This window comes from Bidens hawaiensis, unplaced genomic scaffold (assembly GCF_021521415.1).
Source record: "Bidens hawaiensis isolate Kalapana, Puna unplaced genomic scaffold, B.hawaiensis_p1.1 tig00055202_1, whole genome shotgun sequence".
NCBI classification, from domain to species: domain Eukaryota; kingdom Viridiplantae; phylum Streptophyta; class Magnoliopsida; order Asterales; family Asteraceae; genus Bidens; species Bidens hawaiensis.
The window spans coordinates 49,095-73,607 of record NW_027499977.1 but is presented as its reverse complement, the minus strand read 5'-3'; the positions used below and the strand labels follow the sequence as shown (position 1 = coordinate 73,607).

The 24,513-nt window shown below is 38.3% G+C and overlaps 3 protein-coding genes across 4 annotated transcripts; 1 reads left to right on the top strand and 2 right to left on the bottom strand.

The window, feature by feature from the left end:
- Nucleotides 1-301: 301 nt before the first annotated feature.
- Nucleotides 302-4,324, top strand: LOC143601014 (uncharacterized). The gene is made up of 2 exons (XM_077078532.1): nucleotides 302-3,128; nucleotides 3,927-4,324. Exons 1-2 carry the CDS (start codon nucleotides 302-304, stop codon nucleotides 4,322-4,324), a joined length of 3,225 nt encoding a protein of 1,074 aa, XP_076934647.1.
- Nucleotides 4,325-8,977: 4,653 nt separating this feature from the next.
- LOC143601018 (DEAD-box ATP-dependent RNA helicase 39-like) lies at nucleotides 8,978-15,507 on the bottom strand. Of its 2 annotated transcripts, none has more exons than XM_077078534.1 (10): nucleotides 15,022-15,507; nucleotides 12,664-12,759; nucleotides 12,392-12,580; nucleotides 11,627-11,767; nucleotides 11,406-11,546; nucleotides 11,169-11,311; nucleotides 10,897-11,026; nucleotides 10,749-10,797; nucleotides 10,161-10,664; nucleotides 8,978-9,465 (listed from the first exon to the last, which is right to left on the bottom strand). In XM_077078534.1, exons 1-10 carry the CDS (start codon nucleotides 15,505-15,507, stop codon nucleotides 9,386-9,388), a joined length of 1,959 nt encoding a protein of 652 aa, XP_076934649.1. In that variant the 3' UTR covers nucleotides 8,978-9,385. The 2 variants fall into 2 exon arrangements, with proteins under 2 accessions (XP_076934649.1, XP_076934650.1); XM_077078535.1 differs by having other exon boundaries at nucleotides 9,341-9,465; nucleotides 10,130-10,664.
- A 4,504-nt stretch (nucleotides 15,508-20,011) lies between these two features.
- On the bottom strand, nucleotides 20,012-23,307 carry LOC143601013 (NAC domain-containing protein 17-like). The gene is made up of 3 exons (XM_077078531.1): nucleotides 23,081-23,307; nucleotides 20,730-21,578; nucleotides 20,012-20,430 (listed from the first exon to the last, which is right to left on the bottom strand). Exons 1-3 carry the CDS (start codon nucleotides 23,253-23,255, stop codon nucleotides 20,054-20,056), a joined length of 1,401 nt encoding a protein of 466 aa, XP_076934646.1. The 5' UTR covers nucleotides 23,256-23,307; the 3' UTR covers nucleotides 20,012-20,053.
- Nucleotides 23,308-24,513: the final 1,206 nt, after the last annotated feature.

The following is a 24,513-nucleotide window of genomic DNA, read 5'->3' as shown; positions in this document are numbered from 1 at the left end:
TTTTCACCAAAGATTAAATCTTTCTTCATACCCATATCCACCACCACCACCATCCAACACCTTGACACTTGCCACCACCACTTTCTTGATACTTGACATTTACCACTTTCTTGATGAACAAAGCTTTAATCCTTTTCACTAAAGATTAAATCTTTCTTCAACCCCATATTCACCACCACCATCCACCACCTTCTTGAAACTTCATACACAACCTTTACCACTTTCTTGATCAACAAAGTTTCAATCTTTTACACCAAAGATTAAATCTTTCTTCATGAGCATACCACCCACCACTTTCTTGATGGATAAAGTTTCAATCTTTTTCACTCTCTTAACACTCACCACCCTCCCACCACCAGCCACCACCCTCTCACCAGATGGCAAAGCCCTCCTCTCACTCCTCCCAACCACCACCACCACCATCCTCCCATCATGGACACCATCCTCACCAACCCCATGCTCATGGCAAGGCATCACTTGCAACCCACAAAACCATGTCATCTCACTAACCATCCCAAACACCTTCCTAAACCTCTCATCACTCCCCCCACAACTCTCTTCACTCACTTCACTCCAACTCCTCAACCTCTCATCCACCAATATCTCAGGCCAAATCCCACCATCTTTAGGCTTGTTAACAAACCTCAAGTTACTTGACTTGTCATCAAACTCACTCTCTGGTCAAATCCCACAACAGCTTGGTCAACTTACCTCACTCCAGTTTCTTTATCTTGACTCAAACCAACTCACTGGCCAAATCCCATATCAAATATCAAATCTTTCTTCATTACAATACTTTTGTATTCAAGATAATTTGATAAACAGCACAATCCCACCTCAACTTGGGTCATTAGTGTCCTTACAAGAGTTTCGGGTAGGCGGTAACCTGTATTTGACCGGCCCGATCCCACCCGAGCTCGGGTTTCTATCGAATCTAACCACATTTGGAGTTGCAGCCACCACGCTATCCGGGCCGATACCGAAAACTTTCAAGAACTTGATCAAGCTCCAAACTTTGGCGATTTACGATACCGAGGTGTCGGGCTCGGTCCCGCCCGAGCTCGGGGCGTGTTCTGAGCTTCGGAATTTGTATTTGCATATGAATAGGCTTGTGGGATTGATTCCAGCTGAATTGGGTCAGCTGCAGAAGTTAACTAGTTTGTTTTTATGGGGTAATTCGTTAACGGGCCGGATCCCGCCCGAGCTTTCTAACTGTTCGTCGCTCATTGTGCTTGATGTTTCGGCTAACGGCCTGACCGGGGTGATACCGAGGGAGTTGGGGAAGCTAATGGTGCTTGAACAGCTTCATTTGTCTGAGAATTCGTTAACGGGCCCGATACCGCCCGAGCTTAGTAACTGCACGGGCCTTACCGCGATCCAGCTTGATAAAAACCAGATTTCGGGCCGAATCCCGTTGCATATTGGGAACTTGAAAATGTTGCAAAGTTTCTTTTTATGGGGGAATATGGTTTCGGGCCCGATCCCGGCTTCTTTCGGTAACTGCACCGAGCTTTACTCACTTGATCTTTCGAGAAATAAACTCACGGGTCAAATCCCGGAAGAAATATTCGGGTTAAATAAGTTGAGTAAACTTTTGTTACTTGGGAACTTGCTGTCGGGTAAGCTGCCCGTAAGTGTCGGGAAATGCCAGTCGTTGGTTAGATTAAGGCTCGGTGAGAATCAGCTTTCGGGCCCGATTCCTAAAGAAATCGGTCAGTTGCCAAACCTCGTGTTTCTTGACTTGTACACGAATCATTTTTCGGGCTTTTTGCCTCATGAACTTGGTACCATTACGGTTCTCGAGCTTTTAGATGTGCATAACAATCGTATAACGGGCGAAATCCCGATACAGTTAGGTGAACTGGTGAATCTTGAACAACTTGATTTGAGTCAAAACGGGTTAACGGGCCGAATCCCGACAAGTTTCGGGAACTTTAGTTACTTGAATAAACTCATCCTAAACAACAACCGGCTCACCGGGTCGATTCCCGGGTCAATAAAAAGCCTGCAAAAGTTGACACTTCTTGATTTGAGTTCAAACAATTTTTCGGGTCAAATCCCACCCGAGATCGGGTCAATCACGAGCTTAACCATTAGTCTCGACTTGAGCTCGAACTGGTTCCAAGGCGAGATACCCGAGTCGATCAACGGGTTGACTCAGTTACAATCACTTGATCTTTCACATAACTTGTTTTATGGGAAAATATTGATATTAAGTTCACTCACAAGCCTCACTTCCTTAAATGTTTCCTATAATAACTTTTCGGGCCCGATCCCGGTTAGCCCGTTTTTCCGAACCTTGACACCCGAATCGTTTATTCAAAACCCAGGGCTATGCGAATCAGTAGACGGGTATTCATGCTCTTCAAGACCACCGAACCGAACCGGGCTGAAGTCGGCTAAAACCGTGTTTGTAGTGGTTCTAACCGTGCTCGCAGTGATCATAGCGGCTGCAGCCACATGGGTGTTTATGTCAAGAAACCACAAACACATGATCAAGCACTCGTTAACCGACCCGCACCCGGATTCCCGAGGCGATGACTTCTCGTACCCGTGGACATTCATTCCGTTTACGAAAATCGGGTTTACCATCGACAACATCTTGGATTGTTTAAAAGACGAGAACGTTATCGGGAAAGGATGTTCGGGTGTCGTTTACAAAGCGGAAATGCCGAACGGGGAGATTATCGCGGTTAAAAAGCTTTGGAAAACGAAAACAGACGAAGAGCCCGCAGTCGACTCGTTTGCAGCCGAAATTCAAATTTTGGGTCATATTCGGCACCGAAACATAGTTAAACTTTTAGGATATTGTTCTAATAAAAGTGTGAAGCTTTTGCTTTACAATCATATTTCAAATGGGAATTTGCAGCAGTTGTTACAAAGTAACGGAAATTTAGATTGGGAAACGCGGTACAAGATCGCGGTGGGGTCCGCTCAAGGGCTCGCGTATCTTCATCATGATTGTGTGCCTGCCATTCTGCATAGAGATGTTAAGTGTAATAATATTCTACTTGATTGCAAATATGAGGCTTATTTGGCGGATTTCGGGCTCGCGAAGTTAATGATTTCGGCTAATTATCAGCATGCCATGTCACAGGTTGCTGGATCGTATGGATACATCGCTCCAGGCAAGTCCTGTTTTGTTGTTATTTGATAAAATGCTTAAACATGTTAATATGGTCTGCAGCCCGTTTGACTCGGTGTGATACGAGTCAATACGGGTTTTCAAGTTCGGTAACAGGTCAAAACGGTTAATCTTTTAGGTAAACAAAATAGTACATTAACTTTTTTCTTTTCCCGTTTTTAGTGGCGTAAAAGAGTTTTTGGGCTGGCCCGTTTTATTTTTACCTCTTTTTTATTTGACCCGTTGACATTACGTATATTTTCGCGGTCCTATGTGTTAAGAGCGGGGATCACAAGAAAACCGATTCTAGAACTGGTTTGTAAACGAGCCGAGCGGAGCCAGGTTGGTATTAAGCTCGAACTTAAGCGGGCTGGCTCGGCTCAGCTCTTTATTTTAACGTGCCAAAAGGTCGAGCTCGAAAACCCGAAACCAGTACTAGTAGTACCCTACTCGAACCATGGGGTTGAAATCGGGTTGTAACGCTATAAATCCAAACTGTTTCTAACCCGGTCAAACTAGCGGTCAAACCCGTAAACCAAGCCTTTGACCTTTTCAACCCGGTTCCAACAAAAACCTGTTTTGACTTTTGTTGACCCAAATCAGAACGGATGCAAACCGAACCGGTTACAACAAAAACTTTTACTTTTATTGACCCAAACCGGGATTGGTTCCAACCCGAAACAATTTGGGCCTAGAACCCGGTTCCAACCCGAAACTTGCAATTTTAAGACCCAAAGATTTATAAAAATACGATAAACCTTATTGGCTAATCAAATAATCATTTTTTTTATTATGTTTTCAGAATACGGTTACACGATGAACATAACCGAAAAGAGTGACGTCTACAGTTACGGGGTGGTACTACTAGAAATCCTGAGCGGACGCAGTGCGGTCGAGAATCGCGTTAGAGAAGGTTCGCATATAGTCGAGTGGGTCAAAAAGAAAATGGGCAGCTTCGAGCCCGCGGTCACAATACTAGACGCCAAGTTACAAGGAATGCCGGATCAAATGGTTCAAGAAATGCTTCAAACGCTCGGGATAGCGATGTTTTGTGTCAACTCCTCGCCCGCGGAGCGACCTACGATGAAAGAAGTGGTTGCATTGTTGATGGAAGTTAAGAGTTCACCTGAAGAATGGAGTAAAACATCACAACCGTTAATGAAACAATCATCTACTCATAGTTATAGTGTTCCACAATGATAATATTATGATGAGTTAGTGTTGTGTACTTTTGTATTTGATTTGATTTGTGTTTTAGTTAAAAGATTTGGATAAGTGGTGTAGTTTGTTTTTTTAGCATTGTAGTATTGTACAACTTATGTTGAATGGGACAATTCATTATTATATGTTAGAGTGGACTCTGGTTTTCGTCTATGTGATTTGTTTAAATATGCGGTTTTAGGTCAATAATTTCAAATTTGTGATTTTTGCCCCTGCGGTTTCATTTCACTTGCAATTGAACTCGAGTTAACTAATCCCGTTAAGTCTGGTCGTGTTAAACCCATCGGCGTGTCCTTCACGTGAGGGGCAGTTTTGTCTTTTTTCCCATAAAATACACCTAGCCCCTCACAGTTAAACCCATCAGCGAATCCTTCACGTGAGGGGTAGTTTTGCCTTTTTTCCTCTAAAATACACCCCAGCCCTTCACGTGAGGGGGCTCGCGAATTAGAACTGGGGTTTATTTGGGGAGAAAATGACAAAGCTGCCCCTTACGTAAAGGACACGCTGATGGGTTTAACAACCAGATTTAACGGGATTAGTGAATTCGGGTTTAATTGCAAGTAAAATGAAACCATAGGGACGAAATCACAAATTTAAAACTATTGGACTAAAACTGCATATTTGAATATACCATATGAATGAAATCCGCAGTTTACTCTGTATGTTATAAAGTGAGGTCTATTGGACCATATGGTCATGTTTTGTTGGTGGTAGAAAGTTGAAAGAAGCAGGTAATTTGGTCAAAAAAGAAAAAAAGGGTTTTTAAAGATGCAAAACATACCTTTTTTTCTTAACGGCCATGTTTGCATGTCCCCTTGGTGTGAGAGAAATCGAGTCATAGGCGAAAATCGAACTGTTAACCGAAAAAATAATGGAAATTAACCATAACTAAACAAAACCAATGGTTTTAGTTAGTTAATTCGATTAACCGACCATTTGGTTATGGTTATGGTTATGCTTAATGTGTCTTCATTAACTGATTTTAACCGAAATCGAGCCTTGTATGTTTATCTTTCCAAATTTTATAACTCTATTTCCGTCTTTTATATCTCTTTCCATCTTCGAACATTCAAATTTATGTTGCAACTGTCTTTACTGAGTTTGGAACACAATAACCAAGCTTGAAACGAGCATTTTCATCTCTGAAACTTAATTATTAACAAAAGCAATTTCAAATGAAGCAAACGAAAAAAAAAAAAACATTGGACAATTAACATAACCTAACCAAGATCAACAGATAATAGGCTATTTGGTTATGGTTAAGCAATCTTACATAATCAAAGCTCAGTTATAGTTATGGTTAAGAAAAATAATGTAAGAGACGGCAAAATCTCTTGCTTTGTTATCTTGTTATTTATTTATTTATTTATTCATTTATTATTTGAAGTTGATCTACAACCTTCGAAGACAAAGTTGGTCGGTTGGTGTCATTGTGATCGTTACACAAAACCTACATCCAATCGGCTTATGCACCAACACGCCATGAGACTTTGTGATGATACATTTGGTTGACAACAATGTTTTTTTAAACGGATCGGACACTGGACCGGTTGGGTTACCGGTTCATCGGTCGAACCGGTCGGACCGGCCGAACTCAAAAATTATGAAAAAATTGTTAAATGAAAAAATATATAAAAATTCCATAATAAACCAGTTGAACGCCGATCTGGTTTTGCGGTCGGACCGGTGAACCGGTTTGGACAGACCGGTTTTTTGAGAAGCGAGTGAACTATATCGAACCGGACCGGTCGGGTGACCAAATCCCGGTCCGACCGGTCAGACCGGCCGAACTGGTTCGGTTTTAAAAACATTGGTTGATAATACACAATTAGCAACAACCATATCCATGTTCGGATGTTCCCATGTTAAGTGGTCTTGCCATGATCCTTTTGAGTTCTTTTTTGGTGTTATATTGGCCAAACTTGTTGACTTGTTCATAAGTCTTGTTGGTGTCCAAATACAAGTGTCTTTGTTTCGTGTTTTCCTCTATATAATTTATCAAATATTATTAACAATCTAGAAGTCACACTAACAATTATTTCTTTTTTAATAAAAACCAATTTTTATCAAGGAAACTAGATTTTAATAATTCAAATTATGATTCAGTGTCAATATGACCAATAACATTTTGATTTTTATTTTCAATGTCGAGAGCAACCTCACTCTAACAGATAGGTAACTTTGTTTGTCATTGTGCGCACTTAATTGATTATTATCCTAATCAGAATATTGCAAATTGTTTTAAAATAATATAAATGAAAGCCAGAGATAATTACTTTGACAATCGAATTACGATAGAATGCAACATGAATAATAAAAGAAAATCAGAAAAACGGGATGGGTGTGGTAGGTTTTTGTGGGCGCGGGGCTTACCACCACATCAGTGCCCACAAATTTGATTTAAGTCCAAACCAAAGGGATTATGTATACCATGAATTTGGCATAATGTTCGTACCGACCGTCAAAATTAATAATATACACGTCTCACCACTCTCTCGCAAGTTTCCCCTCCATTTTGTGACTGCCCGTAGCCCCAAAGAAACCACAATGCCCGACGCCTTCACTATGCCACGATGGAATCACGACGACCGTAGCCTCATATGCTCTTAAGGCCGGTCAAATTCAAGAAAAAAAAAAAAAAAAACATGAAACCAACCTTTCTCCATTAAGTTTGACTCATAAATTGTCAACCTTAAAGTTCTAAGTTGTCCAATAAATATTTAGATCCTTTGGGATCCAAACTCCTCACATTTTGGATCAATAACACCACTTCTAAGCAACATATCTTGAATAACTCAATCTTCACAACAATTTTAGGATCATAAAAAGTCAACTGTCCCATTCTCTACTAATTTGATATCCTTATTTGTCACCTTTGACTCCCAAGTTTATAGGTTTGAGATATTGGATTTTAATAATTTAAACTTTAGTTGTTGGCTGATATTAATTCCAGTTTAACAAATTTCTTACATTAATCTAATTTCACTCCATTGGCATCCACTGAGCCTTTTCTTACCGAGAACTAACCCGGCTAGTTTTAGAGCAAAATATATCATTTCTTCAAGTTGAGTAGACAAATGAAAAAGCAATTTAATTTAAAAAATCACCACCATGGCTTCCGCCGCCACCACCACCACCGACACCGCCTCCACCATTGCGACCGCTGCCACCGCCACTTTGACAGCCGCTGCCGACATCGCCACCACCACGACCGCCGCCACCGACACTGCCACCACCACCACCACCACCACCACCTCCGTCGTCGCCGCCACCACTTGTTTATGAAGGGAGGGTTTGAAAATGAGATATTGGATTTTAATAATCCAAACTTTGGTCTTTTGGCCGACAATAATAATTATAAAAATTTTCAAACAGGCGAAGGTGATTGCATTGGTGGCAGGCTGGCAGCGATGGTGGCGATGTCTGTAGCGGCAGTCACGTTGGTGGCTGCGGCGACGGAGTCAACAGTGGTGGCTGTGGTGGTGGTGGTCGCGGCAGGGCGGCCGTGGTGGTGAGTTTTTAAGTTAAATTACATTTTTCATTTGTCTCCCTCAACTTGTAGAAATGATATATTTTGCTATAAAACTAACCAGATTAGTTTCTGTTAAGAAAAAGCTAGAGTGAAAGTTGGAATTAATGTAACGAATTTTTTAATTAAAATTAATATCGACCAATATGCAAAATTTGGAGTATTAAAATCCAACGTCTCTTTATTTTAAACAATCATTTATAGAACACATACTCCTAAACCTTCATAAATACACATAATACCCTACCAGGTTACCATTAGATCAAGCACTTTTTTTTTTGAACAACATTATTTAAAGTATCTAACCATACAAGACAAATTATTAATGCCAAAGACATTAAACCAACAGATTATTTGTTAACCAGTAAAAAGCTCAACTCTTTTAGGCCATAAACAGCAAACAAGTCAATCTGCTTGTGAGTTACTCGGGATCGTACATTCGTACCGATAAAAAGCTTAAAACAAGCCAAGCCAGATCCATGGATAAATCTCATTTAGTAATCGAGCCTTGTATGAAACCATTTAGGCTTGTCAAGCCTATTGCATTTTTTAGATTTAACTCTTTTAGACTTCTATGTATTAGTTTCATACTGCATAACTAAGAAAGAGCTAAGCTTTGGTTTGTTTAAGATAGGGCACGGAAGCTTGAGCCGAGCTTAGGCTTGTCAAGTTTTTTTCTCAAAATATATAAAACCATTAAAAATGCATATAAACTAATTAACAAATTAAAAACAAAGTCAAGCCCAAGCCAAACTCGAGCCTGAAAATGACTCAAAAGCTTAGCTCGAGCTCGCCTCGTATGCACCTTCATACTCAAAAACTTAACCTTCAGTTTTAGTACATTTCGACGCGGTCTTGGAATAGGGCGTTACTAAAACCTAACCTTAATTTCGGTTTTCGAAACAACGTATCGTTGGATATCGATTTAGGTCGTTTTTCATTCCGTTAATCGCACACCCAAATTTGAAAACCAAAATAATAATAATAATAATAATTGTTAAATAGGAGTATATATATATATATACACACTAAATCACTAATATTTTTTTTTATCTTAAATATATTAAAATAATGTCTAATGTCTAAAGTTAACCATAACACTTTATATTTAGTCCAACTAAACCCATATCAAAACCCTTAACCACCCCACAAAATATCACACTATAAAACATATTATGCAAAATCTTGAACACCAAAACCATAACAAAACAAAACAAGAACCAATGGCTCGACCACTACCGACCCACCTTCTACCCGGTGCATCACACCTAAGCCTAGCCATTGGCCCGGTTTTCTTGTGCGCATTCGCATTGTTCATGTGTGCAGGCCATTCCCGAAAATGGGTTCACAGTTTAAAAGCTTGTTATAGTTACGATTATGAAGAACCGGTTATAGAGGTAAACAATGGGAGCATGAATCATGTGTTTCATAGTGACGATGAAGAAGACGACGACGATGAAAAAGAGGAGTCGGTTTGGCAAAAGAATATTCTTATGGGCGGAAAATGTCAACTACCGGATTTTTCGGGGGTTATAATTTATGATGCTGAAGGAAATATTGTTCCACCTAAACCAAGGCTTCTTGCTCTTACCTGGAAATAGAAGATGAAAATATTTAATAAAATGATTTTAAAATTTTTATTGTTGTTGTGTATTTTGTGTTCAACATCTTAGTTTATAAAATCAAAATTTGCGGTTTTAAGGGTGCATATGCGTGCGATTTTGTGTTAAAACGAGATTTGCAGGTTTAAAATAGCATAAATCAAATCCAGATTATCTGTAAACGAACCGAACGAACACGAACGGAGCATGATCAAGTTTGTTTGTTTAGCTTTAACGAACAAACAATCGAACACAAACAATTAAACGAACGAGGTTTCTTGTTCGTGTCCACTAGCTAAGAAAATGATTTGTGTTTGTGCTCATTATGTCTGTCTGTCTGTCTGTCAACGGGATAAATGAAAGGTTCACACACCGTAAACGAATGAACATGGATGAACGGGCATAACTGAGATAAAACCAATTGTAAGCAAAGGCGAACGTGTTAGGCCTAAAAAGTTATATAAAAAAAAAACCTTAAAATTATAGTAAATTGACGAACATAAATGAACATATACAAACGACCGGCATGCGCTCATGATCGTTAGTTTACTAAATGAGCAAATATATTTTGTTCACGACTGGTTCATTTACAGGCCTAATTAAATGTGCGTCCAAACACCTCGATATATCTAAATAAATCTTGAAAAAACTCACCAGGTGACAGGTCAACCAGCCCTCGTGGGACCCGATGCAGAGCTCCGCCCCCTAAACCCGACAACATTTAGCTTCGAGGAAGATTTCTGAAATCCTGATTGACTAACCGTCCGGCTTTGACTTTTCCCGCCAACTTTCACCACGGGGCGTTTCGAGCTACTTGGTTTTGAAAACTTCGACGGTTTGGTAGATCCGTTAGCGGTTGACTTCTTAGACTTTGAAAAGTCAACTGCTTTGCCAGATTTGGGCCCGGATGAGCTTCTTTTTGTTGGTGATTTGGAAAAGCTAACTGCTTTACTAGATCTGGTGGGCCCCGATGAGCTTCCTTTGGTGGGTGATTTGGCAGTCCGAATAGGTTTCTTGTTTTTCTGATCGGATGCTTTGACTGGCTTTGATCGATATAGTTTTGGCCTGCTGCTGTCTTTTTGAACGTTATTTATCGTGAGTGATTCTAAGCTCTCGTTTTTCCTCATGGCCTCCTCGACACGGGTTGCTAATGCCAAGTCCTTTTTAGTAACTAGACTCGTGACTTTTCCTGAAAAAAGATAACAAAAACCGTGAAGATAAAAGAACTATAACATGAAAAAAATAATAATATAAAACCAAGAAAGAAAATAACCTTTCGCGCCCATACGAGCAGTCCTTCCGGTTCGATGAAGATAGTCAATCTAGAAAACACAAAATAAAGATTACTATTTATAAAACTATTAAATAATTATGATGAACTTAAGAGAATATTAAAAAAAAAGAAAAAAAAAATCACTTACTGAGTTCAATGGAAAATCAAACATAATAACATGATCAACATCCAAGTCCAATCCCCGAGCTGCTAGGTCAGTACAAACGAGTGTCGGGCAATCCCCGTCATCACTTTTGAATTTTTTTAGATTTTCAACCCTGGTTCATAAATTTTTATAAATGAGTAATGTGTTATATAGAAAGCTATGTAATAAAAGAGTAATCTTTTTTAAGATCAAACAATTTAAGCATTTAAACACGTTCATATTGATGTAAGGGTACTTTAGACATTTCATCTCACCTTTCGACCGCAGGCACCTCACCATGATAGTTAACCGTTGCGAGTTGATTTTCACTAAGAAAATGGTCCACTGCCCGACTAGAATTCAACGTGTTACAGAACACCATCACTCGGTTCCCCTTTGCTAAACTCGGCTCAAGAACCTACATAAACAAAAATTTCTAAATCCAGATCGACGGTGTGTACATTATGCATTGAAACTTGTATGTTCCAATAAACGAAAAGCAAAAAATGAACCTGTAGTAAAGCTTCCAACTTGTTTTCTGAACCCGAAAGCTTGATAAAATCATGGCTAGCAGAAGCAACCTTTTTATGGAGAGTCAATGTGCGAAGATGTTCGATTCCTTGAAACTCTTCATCAACTAACTTTTGTACGGCCTGCATGACATCATCAAACATTTTAACAATCACTTCATAAATATAACATTATGGTAAAAAAAAAAAAGCAAGTAGCATACATTTGTCATTGTTGCAGTCACCAAAACGGTTTGAAAACCAAGACCGTCAGGTTTTTGGGCCCGGTTTTTTAATGGAGCGAGAAACTTGCGGATGTCCGGCCCAAACCCGCGATCAAACATTGTGTCAGCCTCATCCAATACCTAATAACATGATATTTACAATCATATTAAAAAATGTAAAATTAGGGGTGGCAAACGTGACCCGTGGGTTGAATGGGTTGTAATAAAATGTATATAACGGGTCAGAATGGGTCAAACTAAAAAAAGAAAAGAATTGAAATGGGTCAAAACGGGTTGACATTTCTTGAGGTTTTTTTTTATGGAACGAGAAAACCGGAGGAAACTTTTTAGTTTTTGATTTATATTTCGAGTTATGATTTTTTAATTATTTTTTTTGAATATTTTATTGAGGGGTTTCTGAAATCTCAACCCATTTTGACCCATTTCAAAAACCCCTCATTAAAAAATTCAAAAAAGATAATTGAAAAATCATAACTCAAAATATATAACTAAAAAACTAAAAAAACTAAAAAGTTTACTCGGTTTTTCCCTTTCCATAAAAATAAAAAAAAAATTAAAAAAAAAAACTCAAGAAATGTCAACCCGTTTTGACCCGTTTCAATCATTTTCTTTTTTTAGCTTGACCTATTCTGAGCCATTATATACATTTTATTACAACCCATTCAACCCATGGGTCACATTTGCCACACCTATGTAAAATATGAACGGATACGTAACTTAAAGCAATAAAAAGTAATAGGTTACCAGATATCTGATATCACCGTAGACCAAGTTGCCTTCTTCAATATGTTGAAGAACCCTGCCCGGTGTCCCGACCACCATGTCAATCGGTGAATTAAGCGCATCCTCTTGCGGTCTTATACGACCACCACCGCTAACCATGGTTGACCTAAACCGAGCATGATGACTAATAGCCTTTGCAACGCCAAATACCTGCAATATTAAAGAATATTATTTATTAAACAGACGCATGTGGTTCATAAAAACAATGAAATAATGATATTATTATTGTTAACCTGTTCGCATAGCTCCCGTGTTGGGCAGAGGACAACAGCACGTGGACGTCTGGGCTTCATCACCATGCCATTGATTGCTTCATCTTGTCTTAATAACTAATTACAAAATAATTAAAAAAGAAAAAGAAGTATGAGTGACTGTATTCATGTATTGTACTGTATATAAGGAAGCCAATGTCCTTTAATAATCACTTAGTATCAAAATGAATTACCGAATAATCAATTAATCATCACCAAATTTAGTCCAAGGTTATCAATGTGTAAAAACTACAAAATTTTAATAATCATAAGGATAAACAACCTAGCACAGGTTTTCATGAGCCGAGCTCGAGCTCAATATATCAGTTCGTTGATACAAACGAGTTGAGCCCGAGCCAGCTTAATTTTTATCAATGTGTAAAAATTACAAAAGTCAAAAAATCATAAAAATAAACAAGCTAGCAAAAGTTTTTAAGAGCCGAGCTTGAGCTCAACATTTCAGCTCGTTAATAAAAACGAGCCGAGCTCGAGCTCGCTCAACGTTTCAACTCGTTAATATAAACAAGCCGAGATCAAGCCCAATATATCAGTTAGTTGATATAAACAAGCCAAGCGCAAGCCAAAATAAGTTTTCATCAATGTGCAAAAATTACAAAACTAGTCATAGAAATAAACAAACTAGCACAAATTTTAATGAACCGAGCTCAAGCTCATATTCCAGCTAGTTAACATAAACAACCGAACTCAAGCTCAACATTTCAGCTAATTAACATAAACAACCCGAACTCGAGCTCAACATTTCAGCTGGTTAACATAAACAGCCCGAACTCGAGCTCAACATTTAAGCTCTTTAATATAAACAACCCGAACTTAAGCACAACATTTCAGCTCGTTAACACAAACAAGCCGACCCCGAACCCTACCGTTAACAGCCCTAAATCAACAAACAGTTTTTCAGATTCTAACTATCCTTCACTTTATCCGAAACCTAAATATCAATCAAAAACTAAATGCATAAATTCAAAACCAAATTAATCTGCACAAGAGGCACCAAATAAGCAAGTTAATATAAACTAGTCGAGCTAGAGCTGAACATCTCAACTAGTTAATATAAACGATCCAATCTCGAACTCAACATTTTAGCTAGTTAATATTAACAAGTCGACCTTGAGCACAACATTTCAGCCTGTTAATATAAACAAGCTAATCTTGAGCTCAACATTTCAGCTCGTTAATATAAACAAGCCAAGCTCGAGCTCAGCATTTCAGCTACTTAACATATTTCAGTCTGTAAATATAAACAAACAACATTTCAGCTCGTTAACATATTTCAGCCCGTTAATATAAACAAACCGAGCTCGAGCCCAACATTTCAGCTACTTAACATATTTCAGCCTGTAAAGATAAACAAACAACATTTCAGCTAGTTAATATATTTCAGCCCATTAATATAAACAAGCCAAGCTCGAGCTCAACATTTCAGCTAGTTAATATAAACAAGCCAAGCTCGAGCTCAACATTTCAGCTAGTTAGCATAAACAAACAGAGCTCGAGCTCAACATTTCAGCTAGTTAACATAAACGAGCTGAGCTCGACATTTCAGCTAGTTAAACATAAACAACCCAAACTCAAGCTCAACATTTCAGATAGTAAACATAAACAAAGCGCAACATTTCAGCTAGTTAACATAAACAACCCGAGCTCGAGTTCGACATTTCAGCTAGTAAACATAAACAAGCAGAGATCAAGCTCAAATTTCAGATAGTAAACATAAACAAGCAGAGCTCAAGCTCAACATTTCAGCTAGTTAACATAAACGAGCAGAGCTCGAGCTCAACATTTCAGATAGTAAACACAAACAAGCAGATCTCGAGCTCGACATTTCAGCTAGTAAACATAAACAAGCAGAGCTCGAGCTCAACATTCCAGCTAGTAAACACAGACAACCCGAACTCGAGCTCAACATTTCAACTAGTTAATATAAACAAGCCATGCTCGAGCTCAACATTTCAACTAGTTAATATAAACAAGCCATGCTCGAACTCAACATTTCAACTAGTTAATATAAACAAGCCGAGCTCGAGCTCAACATCTCAACTAGTTAATATAAACAAGCCGAGCTCAAGTTCGACATTTCAGCTAGTTAGCATAAACAAGCAGAGCTCGAGCTCAACATTTCAGCTAGTTAATATAAACAACCCAAACTCAAGCTCAACATTGTAGCTCATTAACACAAACTCAAGCTCAAGATATCAACTTTTTAACACAAACAATCAAGCAGAGTTCGTAAACGAGCCAATCCCGAATTAGCCCCTAAAGTTAACAACCCTAATATTATATTAATTATTAACAAATAGCTAAAATATAAACCAAATAAACCTGCACAAGAGGCAGCAAGTAAGCGAGCGTCTTCCCAGAGCCCGTATGCGACCCCAACACGACACTCTTCTCCCCGAGCACCTTCGGTATCCCCACCGCCTGTATCTCCGTCGGCTCAGTAATCCCCATCTCCTCCAACGCCGCCAACACCTCCTCACTCAACCCCAATTCACCAAACCCTAGAAAAATCTTGTTTTTCTCATTTTTGTCCAAAGTCTGAATCTTTTGAGTCTGTGGGTGCAAATTCTTGGGTTTGGGCTTGTGGGTATTGCTGGGTATTGAGTCTTTGAGGTGTTTGAGCCTTAAACGTTCGAGAAGAAGTGAGTGTTTTGAGGATTCTAGTGATGGTGGGTCTGTGGTGGTGGTGATGGGTCTAAAGGTGTTAATGGGTCGGTAGAATTTGCGGGTTAGGATTGATTGGGTTATGATTCTTGAAGTGGAGGTTGGAGATAATGATAGGGTTAGGATTCTTGAACTGGTTGCCATTTTTTGCAGGTGAAGATGATGATTCAAGATTGAGGGGGTTTTGAGATTTAAAGAGTTGGAAAACATGGAGATGCGGCTCGTTTTAACTTAAAAGTGGACGGTGAGGGTAGTTTTTTCAAGCTCGGGCATGGTCTGGATTCAGCTTGTTTAGAGTTATATCTCTAAAACTCGAGCATGGCTTGTTTAGGGTTGGCAAGATCAGGGGTGTAAACTAGGGGTGGCAATTCCTGACACGACTCGAAACCTGATACGAAAAAGTATAGGTTTTGGGTCGGCTGACACGACCTGTTTTCTTAAACTGGTCAACCCGAACACGACACGTTTAAGAAACAGGTCAACCCGAACCCAACACGTTAAAAAGTGGGTTGACCTATTAACCCGTTTAACAATTTTAGATGGCCCAAGTTCGACTTGTTTTAACTTAAAAGTAAGTGGTCGAGGGTAGTTTTTTCAAGCTCATGCATGGTTAGGGTTTGGCTTGTTTAGAGTTATATCTCTAAAACTTGAGCACGGCTTGGGTTCGGCTTGTTTAGGGTTATATCTTTAAAACTTGAGCTTGGCTTGTGACAAGACCAGGGGTGTAAACGAGTTGAGCCAACCCGAGTTTGTTAAGGCTTGAGTTTGGCTCGTTTTAACTTAAAGGGCTCGAGCTTTATCTCTAAAGCTCAAGCTCGGTTTGCAGGTGGTTTTTTAAAGCTTGAGCATGGCTTGTTTGGAGTTATGTCTCTAAAGCTCGAGTTAGGACTGTGACAAGACCAGGGCCGTAAACGAGTTAAGTCGGCTCGAGTTCGTCAAGGCTTTGAGTTTGACTTGTTTTAACTTAAAAGGACTCAGATATATGTCTAAAGTTTAAGCTCGGATCGTGAACATTTTTTTAGGCTCAAGCATAGCTTGGGCTAGGCTTGTTTAGAGTCATATCTTTTTAGCTTAAACTTGGCTCGAGATTTGACTCGTAAAATTCTTGAAGTGGTTGCCATTTTTTGCAGTGAAATGTGTTGGTGGTGATGATGAAGATTGAAGATTGAGGAGTTGAGTTTTGATTTTAAACGGATAGAGTTGGAGTAGGGGTGCATACGAGCGGGTTACTCGAGCTCGGATTGATAAATATCTTGAAATGAGTGGAGTTTTGTGTGAAAACATCGGTTAGGCTCGTTGAGTGTTGTCTATTTTTAGGGATTTCCTCTTTTGAACTTCTATGCATTAGTTTTACATTACACAGTCGAGCTCAAGCGAAGCTAAGGTTCGTTAATTTTATTAAGTATATAGAAATAATTAAAAACTTATATAAGTTAATTAATAAATGATAACCGAGTCGAGCCCAAGCTTGAATAAGCAACTCACAAGCTGAGCTCGAGCTTTATAAAAATAATTAAAAACGAGTCAAGCTCGAGCTCTCGTAAGTAAAAACGGGCCTAGTTGAGCTCGGGCTCGGCCTGGCTTGTTTACAGGAGGGTGTGAACAAGGTAAGCTGAGTTCAAGCTTGCTAAGCCTCGAGTTTGGCACGTTTTAACATAAAAGAGCTTGAGGTTGAACTCAGCTCGTGAGTAGTTTTTTCAAACTTGAGCTAGGCTCGTGACAAGGCTAGAGCTACATCTAATCCATAGACAGAATCGTCCCCGATAATTTATAAACTATTCGAGGCCCGAAACGAGTAACAAAATGGGCCACATAATCTATAAAGTCTATAACTCATATATAATTGTTTTTTAAATTAAATTAAAATGTTGTTTTAAATATGTATTTGTTATTATCATGAGTATACAAGTGTCAATACTATTTTGGGCACAAACTAATTTATTACAATTTTCTATTTAAAAATGGAAAAAAAATACAATTTAATATACTTTTAGGGTGTGTGTGTTTTTTTAAAAAACCTCTTCCTGACCACTTCTGTCTGCGCCAAGAAGACCAAGGGCAGACATAGGGGTCTGCAGTGCGTTTGTTTTTCAGAAGACATTTCATTAAAAAATGTCTGCGCGTCCTCTTCTTGGAGAAGACATGGACTAGACACTTCAAGCCTCTTCAAACCTCTTCTCAAAACCCATCAGACACAAAGCACCACGTTCCTTTATCATTCTTCTCCATTCTCAAACCCTAGCCCCCCAAACCCACATTCCTCCCTGTCCACCAGCCGCACCACCACCACCTTCGCATCACCGCCACCATCTCACACCTCCACCACCATCTCCTAGTCGCCACCAGTCACACCACCCTTCTACGCCACCAGTCGCATCACCACCCCTCGCAACACTCTCACAACCACATCACCGCTAGCTGCACCACCACTACTCACCTTCGCACAGCCGGAACCTGCCAGCCGCCACCTTCGAACCACCATCTGTAAGGCTGCAATTTTTTTTTCTCCTACAGAATCACAAGGTCTTAATACTAGCCAACCACCAATGGTATTTGAGGAAAGTACTTGTGACCAAGTTAATTGAAACTCTAATAACCCTGTCTTCCAAATTGAATTTTTGGAGCTCCATTTTAAGCTTAATAAATGGAGAAGTAGCAGCAACAGAAAATGAAACAGCAAAGATTTCTTTAAATTTTTTATATATTTTGTTTCTTGTTTTCCTTAATTTTTTTTATTGCAAAATCTTTTTTTTAATTGTTCTTATTAGGATTTGATTTATGATTTGAGTTATGAACGACTTGTTCTTATTAGATTGTTGATGTGAGTTATGGATCTTGTTGTTATATGTTCGTGAAATTAGGATCTGACAGTTTATTTAAATTTCATTTTATGTTAATACTGTCATCATCATCATCATCGTACTCAGTATATCCCACCAATAGTAAAGCTATGTTAATACTGTGCAGATGTTAAAAAACAAACAATCTTCTTGTTACAGACTGCAGACCTTTGGTCCACCTCTTCTGCTATAGATGTCTGCAGATGTGGTCCGCAGACTGCAGACATTAAACCTCTTCAAAAACAAACAACACCTTAGTAATACTACATCGATGTATATCACACGGGACTCCCCTGAAAGGGATAAAGCACACCAAGATACAATTTTGTTGCGTCTATATTACCAATACACGACAAAAGCCTTCTTCGCCTTATTGTCTTCATATACTCGTAATTCTTTTAAATGTTGTCGTTTTGTAACCTGCAACGAGATTTACCTTAGACAATATAAAAAAACTATTTAAATACTAATTAATAATAGTGATGAATTGTTTTTTAGCTATCATAATTAACTGTTTTTAGACTACATCGCCAATCAACCTAATGGTAACGCCTTAAATCATTGTTTTGAATCATAAGAAGTATGAAATCCAACATCTTATACCAATTAATATTGTTTTGTTTTGTTCACGAGCATAAAAAACTTATATTTTTTTCTTTGTGTGTGTTTGTGTGAAAATATATCGGAGGCTAGTGGTTGTTGATTGTTCTTTACTCGAGCGTGCTTAATTATTGAAACTCCACCTCATTCACCATTAACATGTCCAAAACATGTTGATGATATTTGAGGCGAGACATTGCTTGTGGATAAAAGAGACAACTTCACATGTAAGCATTATTGAGCGTGAGCAATCTATGATGGTTGTCATCATAGGAAGTTTTTACTCAAGTAAATGTAAACAGATAATTTACAAACACATTAGACAAAGAGGTAAACTCAACACTATTTAGTAAAACCGCTAGAAAAGTTTTTTTTTTTTTTTTTTTTTTTTAATCATTGTAAATCAAAATGAAATCTTAAAAATGAAACTAGTCGAACCATGATTTAATTTTACCGTTAAAAACTTGTTGGGCTGAAAAACAAGCTTATACAACAACCACACCCAGTATTCCGATAAGAAGAAAAACAAACTACACAAAACTTCATTGTAGAATTCTTATTTCACACGTAATCAATATGCTCAAAAATATGTTGGTGAAACTTTGGCGAGGTGATTGCTTGTGGATGACAGGACAACTCCACTCCAAGTCTCCAAGCTTAACTATGCTTGAGCGAGAGCAATAAACAACAGGCATCATCATGATACGTCTTCACCCGAGCAAACAAAAACAAATAAACAAAACGGACAATATAGCTATAAAACCAATTGGAGATGAAGATAAACACGCTAAATGTATTAATTACAAAATAATATTATACATAACACCAGTCTAGTCTAGTCTGGAATTTTAAACATCGGTATTTTGGTTAAACCGCATACGAAAACAACCAATCCAATTTGGACATTTATAAACCTACTGAAATTATTATTTTATTTTTAGAAAAATTAACCGTAAAACCAAACCAATAACCAGGTTCACCATATTATCACCATATCAGATCATAACTAAAAATCTAATAGATCAATCACATTGTTTCTATTGATAATGGTACAAACAGGAAATAAAAAATAACTACAAATTATTTAGATTTTTTACTAAGAAAAAAATTATATAATTACATTAACAGCACAATTTTATACTTCCAACTAATACTTTTTAACTATTTATAAACACATACAAAATCTTGCTTATATTAACATTTAACACATTATAAACTAAATCCAAACCGATTAAACCCGCGTTAACGAATCATAACCACACAAGTCGATTCAACAATTCGATAGACGATCCTACAAACACCCATAATATAGCAAACACACCAAGAACCGAAAAAAATACAATACCCCTACTTGAACTCGGTTTTCCTAACCTTGTGGTGTGGCTAGTGGTCGAGGCGGCAGAAGCGAAATTTACGTTTCTACCCCTGCTAAAGCTAGATATTCGATTAAACGCCTTGTTCACAAGCGCACTACTTTCTGAAGCGGAAGCCGGAGTGGTTGGTATTGAATCAACAAAAGCCCATAAAGCAGACGAAAACTGAGAATCCAGGTTATTATTGCCCATGTTTTCGGGACATTGATTTGGATAATATTCGGGTTTGGCGACGTTTTCTTCGATTACCACACCTAAAAACCACGAAAAACGTGGAAAAAAAACATATAATCAGCTAATGATATTATACCGCTCATGAAACGGGCTAAACAAGCTTGGTCTTGAACTCCACGAGTCGGGCTCGAGAGCTCTTGCCATTGGCCCATTATCCATCTGATCATGAGCCCGATAACGTTAGAAAACCATAAAAAGATAACGACATGATAAACGACTAAATGTTCTACAAACTTACTAGTATCGAGTTATTAGTTACTTATATATTATCTTTACACGTTTACACGACCCGTTTAGAAACCGGGTATAAATTCAGTACCTGATGACGGGTTGGAAACAGGCTTGCTGACCGTTTGCATACTCATCATGCTGCTAACGTTTTGATCACAGTGATCCCATAGATTGTAGCTTACTGGAAGTTCATCGAGAAGCTCGTGACTGTTTTCGGGCCCGGGCCCGGGCCCAAACTCTAAATTACTCATATTATGGTAAAAATCGAACTCCGATAACGAATTAAAATCAGTAACCGGGTCACAAATTCCCGTTTCTGGACCGAGCAAATCATCGATTTCAAGAAAATCTTTCTCAACGTGACTCGCTGAACCCTCGATTATGGGCTCAGGAGGAATTTCGGGTTGCTCAATAATTTTATGCAAAATCGCCACAATATCATCCGGAAAGCCCGTTTCTTCTTCTTGGGTGTTTATATTTTTTAATTCGTTTAACGGGCCAGGGCCAAAGTCCGAAACGGGCTTTTGGGCCAAAAGAGAATTAACATCCAAACAATCTTCATCATCCCATTCTTCTTCAACAAACGGTGCACCGTACTGCTCACCGTTCTTGGGCCCAGCCCCGCTTTTCTTGAATATTTTGGACAACACATAGTGTTCTTGAGCACTCGGGCATCTTTTGAGTTCTTCTTCATCCAAGGTGTACTCGTGCATGACCCAATCGGTTCTTATGCCCGAGGGTGCACGGCCTCGATAATAAACGAGGGTTTTCTTATTCCCGACTGAGGATGTTTTTCGTTTGATGATTCGGTCTTTACCAGTTGCTTTCCAGTAACCATTCCTTGTGGCACGACTTGATCTTCCACCGTTCGGGTATTTTCTATCTCTCGGGCTGAAAAAGAACCATTGTCGGTCCCCGGTTTTCAACTTAGATAGCCCTGCATATTATAAAGAAATAAGATTAGAACTTTGACCGATTTTGACTTGAAAAGTACCAAAAAGTTGCTAACTTTTGTTAACAAATAGAAAACGAATCGAGCCCGAGCTAAGCCTGAAAAAACAGCTTAGAGCTCAAGCTCTATTAAAAAAGCTACAACCAAGCCGAGCTCGAGCTCTCTTCAACAAGCCACACTCAAGGCTAGTCGAGCTCGGGATCGGCTCATCTACACCACAAAATAATCACAAAATTAAAACTTAAAGCAATCAAATACTTCAATCAACATCCTAAACTGAACTCATAACATATAACAATCAATAAAGCATTTCATAATATCAACAAACCCTAACTAATAACAATAACAGTCAATAAATAATAAACAAGCCGAGCCCGTGCCAAGCTTTATACAAAAAGCTGAAAACCAACCTAGCCAAGCTCGAACTCTTGTAAGTCAAACTAGCCGAGCTCAAGCCTCGTCGAGATCAGGCCCGGTTCATTTACACCACAAAAGAGTCAAAACCACCAAATAATCACAAAATCAAAACTAAACAATCAAATACTTCAATCAACAAGATCCTGAACTGAACAAATCCAACCAAGCCAAGCTCGAGCTCTCGTAAATCAACCTAGTCAAGAGCTCGGGTCGGCGTATACACCACAAATTCACAAAAGAGTCAAAACCACCAAATAATCACAAAATCAAAAATTAAAACAACCAAATTCTTCAATCAACAACATCCTAAACTAAACAATCATCGGAATAAACAAAACTCAAAACAAATAACAGTCGATAAATAATAAATGAGCCAAGCCAAGCCGAGCTTTATTAAAAAAGCTCCAATCAAGCAAAGGACGAGCTCTCGCAGGTCAACAAGCCGAGCTCGAGCCTAGTTGAGCTCAGGATCGGCTCATATAATCACAAAAGAGGCAAAAACCACAAAATAATTCACAAAGCTAAAACTTAAAAACAATAAAATATTTCAATCTAAAAGATCCTAAACTGAACTCACAACATATAACAGTCACTAAATCACTTCAATACTTCATAATATCAACAAACTCTAACTAAGATCCTAAACTGCACAGTCAGCACAATAAACGAAACTCATAACAAAACAGTCAATAAATAATAAACGAGCCGAGCCCAAGCCAAGCTTTATAAAAAAAAGTTTGAAACCAGCCAAGCTCGGGCTCGGGATATCGTAAGTCAAAGGAGCTAAGCTCTGGCCAAGTCGAGATCGGGCTCGGCTCGTATACACCACAGAAGAGTCAAACCCACCAAATAATCACAAAAACCAAAACTTTAATCAAATACTTCAATCAACACAATAAACAAAACCTAACACTCAATAAACACTAAAACAATAATATTAAGTATTAAAACCACTAAATAATCACAAAATTAAAACTTTAAAACAATCAAATACTTCAATCAACACGATAAACAAAACCCATAATAATTAACACCCAATAAACACTAACAAAACAAGAATATTAACATACCAGGCAGCTCTTCTGGGTCCCACTTATAAACATCAACTTCCGCAATAATATCCATCTGAATCGATCTCCGGCAGATCTTTCTCTTCAAATAAAACAATACCAGTTCTTCATCCGTCGGATGAAACCTGAAACCGGGTGGAAAACACTTCGCCGACGATTTTGACTCAGAACCCATCAAAATTACACCAAATTGGGATCTGGGTTTGCTTTATTATCGATCAGTTGACTGAATTTGCCAAATTGGGATCTGGGTTTGTTAAATTATTGACTGAATTGGAAAGTGGGTTTGGAGAATTAGACCAAATTGGGATCTGGATTTGTTAAATAATCGATCAATTGAGTGAATTGGAAAATGGGTTTGGAGAATTAGACCAAATTGGGATCTGGGTTTGTTAAATTATCGATCAATTGACTGAATTTGAGTGGTTAGTTGAAGTAATTTTGTGATCGGAGAGTGGATTTGAAAGAATTAGGGCAAAATTCGACCAAATTGGGACCAGGGTTTGTTAAATTATCGATCAATTGAGTGAATTTGAGTGGTTGATTGGAGTAATTGGTTGATCAGAGAGTGAATTTGGGAGAATTGAAGGAAACGTGTGGAACAAGAAAGAGATTCAGACCCCCAATTGGGGGGTTTTTTGTGGTTGTGTGTTTACTGGCTTTTTTATGGGTTTTTATTTGGTGGGTGAATGGATGATGAGTATCTAGGAAGCTACCTTAAAGTTTTATAAATGACATATTTACCCCTACGTTTTCATAACTTTTTGTTAACAACGTTTGAAACTACCTTCAATATTCGAGTGAGTCTTAGGATGAGTTGTCTAACTGTTTATATTGATTTGATGCTCCAAGTCTGACGCATTCAAGAACGCCATCGAAAGGGGAAACCCACTATTATGGGAAAACTCTATTTTAGTCAGGTTTCGGACTTGAGTTTATCTTGAGAACTAACAAATCTTTATATCTTTGTGTTTAATGATTTTTTTTTGTCATGATGTTGTAGAATTACTTAGTCGTGCCAATATGTCATGGGTAGTAATATTAGTTTATGACCTAAAGATTAATGAATTTATTTTTGAACAACTTCGTTTTATTATTCGAAAAGGGCTAACGGAGCAGATTATCATCCGTTTACTTTTATTTTCATGTGAACATGTAATATTGTATTTAAAAAAAATGGGGAAAAACAAAGATGAGTAGGTGATATATTTAAGATTTTAACTATTATTGGTAAGTATGAAGTTTCCTTGAAGATGTCTCTAAATTTTGGTGATAGCATTTGCACTAGTTAAAGTCTGACAAATGGCAAAGTCACTGTCAAGTTTGAAGTCAAATTACATTAATTTTTCTTTTTGATTAAAATGATAAGTTTATGTTTATATAAAACCGTGTGTATGGAACCTCATGGTGTCGGAAACATCGCCCCTAAAGCA

Excerpts from the sequence above, each read along its gene's own strand:
- LOC143601014 (XM_077078532.1), top strand. The coding sequence starts at position 302 with ATGGATAAAGTTTCAATCTTTTTCACTCTCTTAACACTCACCACCCTC. Across the intron at positions 3,129-3,926 it reads GTATGGATACATCGCTCCAG|AATACGGTTACACGATGAAC; the intron begins GCAAGTCCTGTT and ends TTATGTTTTCAG.
- LOC143601013 (XM_077078531.1), bottom strand. The coding sequence starts at position 23,255 with ATGGGTTCTGAGTCAAAATCGTCGGCGAAGTGTTTTCCACCCGGTTTC. Across the intron at positions 21,579-23,080 it reads GGACCCAGAAGAGCTGCCTG|GGCTATCTAAGTTGAAAACC; the intron begins GTATGTTAATAT and ends TATAATATGCAG. Across the intron at positions 20,431-20,729 it reads TGTTTCCAACCCGTCATCAG|GTGTGGTAATCGAAGAAAAC; the intron begins GTACTGAATTTA and ends CGTGGTTTTTAG.
- LOC143601018 (XM_077078534.1), bottom strand. The coding sequence starts at position 15,507 with ATGGCAACCAGTTCAAGAATCCTAACCCTATCATTATCTCCAACCTCC. Across the intron at positions 11,027-11,168 it reads GAGGTGCCTGCGGTCGAAAG|GGTTGAAAATCTAAAAAAAT; the intron begins GTGAGATGAAAT and ends TTTATGAACCAG. Across the intron at positions 10,665-10,748 it reads TGCTCGTATGGGCGCGAAAG|GAAAAGTCACGAGTCTAGTT; the intron begins GTTATTTTCTTT and ends ATCTTTTTTCAG.